Here is a 7,067-nt window from a genome sequence, read left to right as displayed (position 1 = left end):
ACTCACAGAGGAAAATGCAGAATTAACGTCTGTGAAAGGGCGTGATTTTATTTGTCGTAGGTCCTGACTGACACAGCTCAATCTAGCTTCATTGTATGCAACCAATCTTTCTCAAACAATAGCATTGGGTTCACCAATTTTGATGAGCATGGAGAACAACTATCTTTTCTTTGACGTAGTCTCTGCACGGAAGTTCCCAATTTACTCATGCATTTTCAGCAAAGTTGCTTTGATACCACTTGTCACATGCTTATTTTCAACTGCATCTGTGGCACACAATTTACCCATGCAGTGCCCAAATCTCCCCATAGCTTAGGGCCAGCCATTCAACTTTCCCAAGTTCCTCAATACAATCCGTGTACCAGTGGACAGGTTCACCCCAATACTCCCCTCATTGTGCCACCAAACTCATGTCTAGCTATGTCACTGACATGCATTTGACCTACGTAGCACACCCTTACATGCTGGATCACTTCCATGTGCGCCACGGGGTTTGGCTACAAACATACTTGTCCTACGTCTAGACCTAAGCATCTTTGCCGCATGCATAAACTTATCATCAAGCTTGTATGACTCTTTGTGCATGCACACTTTCCTTTGTTTTGCCTAAGTAGGGGAACTTCCAATCCTCGGCCTTAGCCATGCATGTCTTCCTTGTCATGCCTTCATTTGTGTTAGGGCATAGCCCGCGTATCATGCATACAAGTCCCATAGTGCAGCGTCGCCCCATGACTGCACTTCTAGTCCAACGTACCCTTTCTCGCCTAGTTGAAACCTTGCTAAGCTCACAAATAGCTGACGAGGCTCATGAGTAAGTCCCTCAATTGCTCAATCGGCTAGGAGGTCTATTTCTACCAAAAAGGACGACTTGGAGATCCCATCATTTCAAATAGCAAGCCTTCTGCATGTCGGGATGACCAATGCTGGCTACCGATCCACACGCCGCCCATAGAGCTCCCTAACTCATATGGTTACCTAGGACACTCATTTGACATGCCCAGGTAGGCCCTTGAAGTTCCCTTTCAAAGCAGCACACTTGGGGCTTGCCCATAATAAAAGTGTGCTCTTTGTAATAGCTTAAGCTTTTAGATAAGATGATCACACACTTCAATATGGTATTAGAGGAGGCAGAGGTCCTGAGATCGAATCTCACTACCACCCATATCAAAAAAAAATCACATGCTTGACCCATGAAAAAGAATCAGGCTCGTACGTGAGGGGGCTTGTTGAGAATGTACTTAACTAATAAAAGTGTGCACTCTCTAAAATCTTAAGTTTTTAAATGAGATGGTCATACACTTCAACACAAATCTATGTGCAAAGTCTAAACGCCTACTTACTTTCCCTATATGCATAATATGGGGTCAATATTGTTTTTAATTTTCTATGTATGCTATAATTAAGTGTATAAATATATGTAGAACTTTGTTAAGTGCCATCACATTTCTGTATAGGAAAAAAATGTTTGTAAGTTAGGAAACAAACACATAAATTTACATCAATGGTTTCTATTTAGCGAGTTCTTGCCGTAGTAGTTGCAGTGCTATACCTTGTTCAAGCATTGTACAACATATTCATGAAAAAGAAAATGAAACTTCCTCCAGGTCCTAAAGGGTTTCCAATTATAGGAAATCTCCATATGGTATTAGGCAAAAATCTCCATCAAGCTCTTCATCATATAGCAAAAAAACATGGTCCCATAATGAGTATGCGATTTGGTATTGCTCCTGTAATTGTTGCTTCATCTCCTCGTGCAGCTGAACAATTCTTGAAAAAACATGATATTATATTTGCCAGTAGACCATATAATACAGCTTCTCAATACATTGCATATGATCAAAGAGATATGGTTTTCGGAAAATATGGATCTCATTGGAGAAAAATGCGAAAATTGTGCACATTAGAATTGCTTAGTAACATCAAGATCAATTCATTTCGGTCTATGAGAAAACAAGAGCTTGGAATATTTGTGAATTTTGTTAAACAAGCAGCTTCTAATCATGTTGAGGTTGATCTTAGTGCTAAATTTGCCTCTCTAAGCGTGAATACGTCGTGTTTAATGGTATTTGGGAAGAAGTATATGGAAGAGGAGTTTAATGAAAGGGGTTTTAAAAATATAATTGAAGAGACTTTATTTTTAGAGGCATCACCAAATATTGGTGAGTTCTTTCCTTTCCTTAGTGTGTTTGATTTGCAGGGATTTATAGCTCGTTTGAAGGACTTGGCAAAGATTTTTGATGAATTTTTCGAGAAAGTTATTGATGAGCATGTTCAATTAAAGGAGAAGAATCAAGCTAAGGATATGGTTGATACTATGATGACTATTATGCAAACTGGAGAAGCTGAATTCAAGTTTGATCATCGCGATGTCAAAGTTGCCTTGCTGGTAATGTTAATGGATTTCACTCCATCTACCTTATTAATTGGATTTAACTTCTATACTTCAAAAAAAGTAAAATCTTAAATCATTTTTACTCATCTAGTATCACTAGACCGACTAATTCAGATTTGTGTCGCGTAGGACCATTCCATAGTATTGTACTTGTGATAAATTTTGCTATGACTTGAGTAAACTGAAAAAGATATCCCTATATATGCAGGACTTGCTAATAGGTTCAACAGACATTGTATTAACCGCAATTGAGTGGATTTTTTCGGAACTTTTAAGACATCCTAAGGTTATGAAGAAACTACAAAATGATTTGGAACAAGCAGTTGACATGAATAGAATGGTGGAAGAGCCAGACTTTGAAAGGCTAGAGTACTTAGGCATGGTTAAAAAAGGACTTAGAATGCACCCCCCTTCACCATTATTGACACCTCATGAATCAATTGAAGATTGCATAGTTGATGATTTTGATATACCTAAAGGTTCAAGACTTTATGTAAATGCTTGGGAGATTGGAAGAGATCCAAAAGCTTGGCCCGAGCCCGAGAAGTTCATGCCAGAAAGGTTTGTTGATAGCAACATTGACCTTCATGGACGTGACTTTCAACTTTTATCATTTGGCTCTGGTAGAAGAAGTTGCCCTGCATTACAACTAGGGCTCACGATTGTTTGCCTAGTGATAGCACAATTGATTCATTGTTTTGATTGGGAGCAACCAAATGGTATGATGCCAAACCATATAGACATGACTGAGAAATTCGGTTTAGTAAAACTTCGAGCTCAACATCTAATGGCTATTCCTACTTATAGATTGAATGTACATTTGACTTAGTGAAATTCTACCTTTTTCTGATTTTTATTTAATAGAATATTAATATCTATGACATACTTTGTGTGAATCTTTTGAAAAAAAAATTAGGAATGCAAATAAAGGTGGTGCATTGTGCCATTAGATCATGTTGTAAGTCTTTGGATCAACTCCTTAAAGAATGCACAACTCTCATGTTTAGTTGTTTATTTTTTTAATGGTGACATTTAAATAGAAATAATGTTCTCGTCATTGATATACTCGCTTCATCCAATTTATGTGATGTTGTTTGTTTCGACATGACATTAAAAAAGAACCATGCATAGGTGTGAAAGATTCAGACTACACTAATTTTTAACCATGATTATTTTGCAATTGTTCATTGTTGTTAGAACATGAATAAGTTTATACAATCTTATTAGAATAGAAATAGGTTTATACAATCCTATTAGAATAGGAATATGTTTATACAATCCTATTTAGAATAGGAATATGAATACAAATAGAAATAGGAATAGTAAATAGTATTCTACTTGGTAAAGGATTGTATTTTAGTATCTATAAATACGGTCTCTCTGTAATAATGTAGACAATAACAATTCAATAATATTTTTCTCCTATATTTCTCACATGGTATCAGAGCCTCTACGATCTTGATAGAAAATCAAAGAGCTTCCGCTGCCGGCGGGGGGCTCTTACTCATATATGTCGCCCGTCTGGCCAATAATTATGTTAGCAAAAGTTGGGTCACCGTGTATCTTTTCTGTGACTATTTTCTCATATTTGATTTGTGTATGCCCGTGCCATTATTCCGATGACTACTTTCTTATATCTAACTTGTAGCACCGTGCCATCTTTCCGGTGACTATTTTTTCATATTTAATTTGTGTAGCATTGTGTCATCATTCCAGTGACTACTTTTTCATATTTAATTTGTGTAGTATCATGGATTTTTCCAAACTATTTTCTCATATCTGAGTTGCATAGCATCATGTGTCTTTTCAGTGACTCCTCAGATTTGATTTGCATAGTTTCATTCATTTATCCGGTGACTCATCATTCCAACCCTACTTGTATAATTTCTCTTTTTCAGCAGGGTCGTGCCATCATTCCGACCCTACCCATATTATTTCTCTTTTTCAATAGGGTCGTGCCATCAATCTGCCCTTTCCTATATAATTTCTAATTTCTAGTTGGGTCGTGACATCATTCCGACCCTACCCATATAATTTTATTTCTTAGATTGTGACCACTTTTAATACTCCAGCATATGAGCATGTTCCGGCCAGTTTTTCGGTGACTTGTTTAATATCGACTAATCTATTGATTCCAACATGATCCATATACTTTATACTAGATTTTGAGCACTTTGTTGCTCAAGGGGAGTTTAGTAGCCTTATATGTCGATTTTGTGAGTCACTCTATGGTCTGAAACAGTCTTTGCAAGTTTGGTTTGGAAGTTCAACGATGAAATCTTATCACTCTGTGTTTTATCGACATTATGAATCAATCTTATTAGAATAGGAATATGTTTATACAATCCTATTAGAATAGAAATATGTTTATACAATCCTAGTTAGAATAAGAATATGAATACAAATAGAAATAGAGAAATAGTAAATAGTATTCCACTTGGTAAATGATTGTATTCTAGTGTCTATAAATAGCGTCTCTCTGTAATAATGTAGACAACACCAATTCAATAATATTCTTCTCATATATTTCTCACAATTGTAAAAGTACCATACATAGGTGTGAAAGAGTTTGAAACTCATCTAATTAACAGTGTGTATACATTGGTGCAATCAGGCTGAGAGCCACAGTTATCTCAGTTTACTGATTAGGGAAACACACAGGCATTTTATGCATGGTTGCAGAACCACAGTTCATTTTATGAATGCTTGTAGAACCATTTGGCCCAAAAAAAAGAATAAATAGTGTTAAGATATGATGCATGGGTCTAACTCAACCCCAAAAGCTAGCTCATGAGGAGAGGATTGACCAAGTCTATAAAAGCAGACCACCAGGTCATTCCCCAACAAATGTGAGACTTTTATCCACTCTAACACCCCCTTTCACGCGCAGGCCCAACTGAAGCGTGAACCGAGAGCCCAAATAGGGATGAACCTTGCTCTAATACCATGTAAAGATATGACACTTGAACCTAACTTCCAACTGAAGCGTGAATCGAGAGCCCAAACAGGGATGAACCTTACTCTAATACCATGTAAAGATATGACACTTGAACCTAACTCAACCCCAAAAGTTAGCTTATGTGGAGAGAATTTCTCAAGGCCATATAAGCAAAACAATCATTCATTCCCCAACCAATGTGGGTCTTTAACCCACTCTAACACGCCCTTCATGTCCAGGCCCAACTAGAGAGTGGATCGGTAGCCCAAACGGGGATGAACCTGACTGTGATACCATGTTAAGATAGGCTAAGTCATGTTGTCCGCTTATATAAACTTGGACAAACCTCCCCTTAGGAGCTAGTTTTTGGGGTTGAGTTAGGCCGATGTGCCATATCTTAACACTATTAATTATTTTTTGGGCCAAATTTGTAAAATATTGCTGGATGCATATTCTGAAGAATCATGAATTATATATGATGATAAATAACCAACAAAATTCCTAATTAAGTTCAAACTTCAGGTGCAACATTAGTCTGAACTTTTTTGATATTACGAAAAGGAAATCCTATTTCGGTAAGACTTGGTCTGAATCGTAGTTCAGATTCATTCAAATCTAGGACTTATATTTGCTTCCATATCATGTTAAAGTGTGTGACATCTCATCTAAAAGATTTACTTTTTGTACAGACATTACATTTTATTTACTTAATTAACTTCTAACCGTATGAAATATTACCTCGAAGGCCCGCATTTATACGTCCAAAGGCATCCCAAGCTCTTTGTACAGTAGCCTCAACAGTGACACTATCAGCAGTGATGTCAAGCTCAAGGGTGAATGCACAATGTCGGCCCTCTAACTAATCCCATCACAGAGAGATTTCAGTCTGTCAAAACGATGAGTCGAAGCACTGATGCTGCAACCAGCTTTTACCAAGTCGAGACAGAGCTCTCACGCTATTCCTGATGATGCCCCTGTCACCACCACTACTTTTTCACTCAGGTCTTTCACGACTCATTTTGACTTTGGTATATATGGAAGCTGGAGCTAGTATAATGTGATAATAATGCAGAAAATTATATAGAAAATAAGTATGTTTTATAACATTGTGGTAGTGTACCGATAGTACTGCTTGCTAATGTTGCCATCAAATCTAATGTTTATTGAAAAGCATTACATTTTGTGGCTAGTAACACTACTAACACATGTTTATTGGATAAACTACTTATTTCTCATGCTGTGTTTCTTCTGTTGCTTGGTTTACGCAATATCAGTAGCCAAATTTTGTAAAAATTGATCAGAGTCTGTTGGCAAACTCCCTGGTATGATATTGCATCAATATTATATAATGTGCTATTCACAGATCAATATAGTCTCTGGGCACGAGTATCCAATATTCATTGTCACATAATTTTAAAAAGAAAATTATATATACTATACAATGAAATCGCAGAACAGGTATGCATTTATAATGTACTAAGGGTGTGTTTGGTATGAAGGAAAACATTTTTCGGAAAATGTTTTCCAATTTTCTCATGTTTGGTTGGGTTAAATGTTTTGGAAAATGTTTTCCAAATCAACTCATTTTCCTCAAATTTAAGGAAAATGACTTCCCTTCAAAACTTAAGGAAAACATTTTTCAAACCTCTCTTCCAACTTCAAATTACAATTACTTCAAAATTTCATTTTTTCACCCTACCCTTGACCCCCCACCCACCTCCTACCCAGCCCCCCACA

General features: G+C 36.8%; 1 protein-coding gene across 1 annotated transcript; it reads left to right on the top strand.

The window, feature by feature from the left end:
• The first annotated feature begins 1,588 nt into the window (after window positions 1-1,588).
• On the top strand, window positions 1,589-3,221 carry LOC107060212 (cytochrome P450 CYP736A12-like). Its single transcript, XM_015307806.1, has 2 exons — window positions 1,589-2,386; window positions 2,601-3,221. The coding sequence occupies exons 1-2, from the start codon at window positions 1,589-1,591 to the stop codon at window positions 3,219-3,221; spliced, it is 1,419 nt and encodes a 472-aa protein (XP_015163292.1).
• Window positions 3,222-7,067: the final 3,846 nt, after the last annotated feature.

This window comes from Solanum tuberosum, unplaced genomic scaffold, assembly GCF_000226075.1.
Source record: "Solanum tuberosum cultivar DM 1-3 516 R44 unplaced genomic scaffold, SolTub_3.0 scf00065, whole genome shotgun sequence".
Classification (NCBI taxonomy): Eukaryota; Viridiplantae; Streptophyta; class Magnoliopsida; order Solanales; family Solanaceae; genus Solanum; species Solanum tuberosum.
The sequence above is the reverse complement of the archived record's forward strand: the minus strand, read 5'-3'. Positions and strand labels throughout refer to the sequence as shown.

Bases quoted from the DNA above. Each gene is read 5' to 3' on its own strand.
- LOC107060212 (XM_015307806.1), top strand. From the start codon at position 1,589: ATGAAACTTCCTCCAGGTCCTAAAGGGTTTCCAATTATAGGAAATCTC. The intron at 2,387-2,600 runs GTAATGTTAATG...CTATATATGCAG, and splicing joins ATGTCAAAGTTGCCTTGCTG to GACTTGCTAATAGGTTCAAC.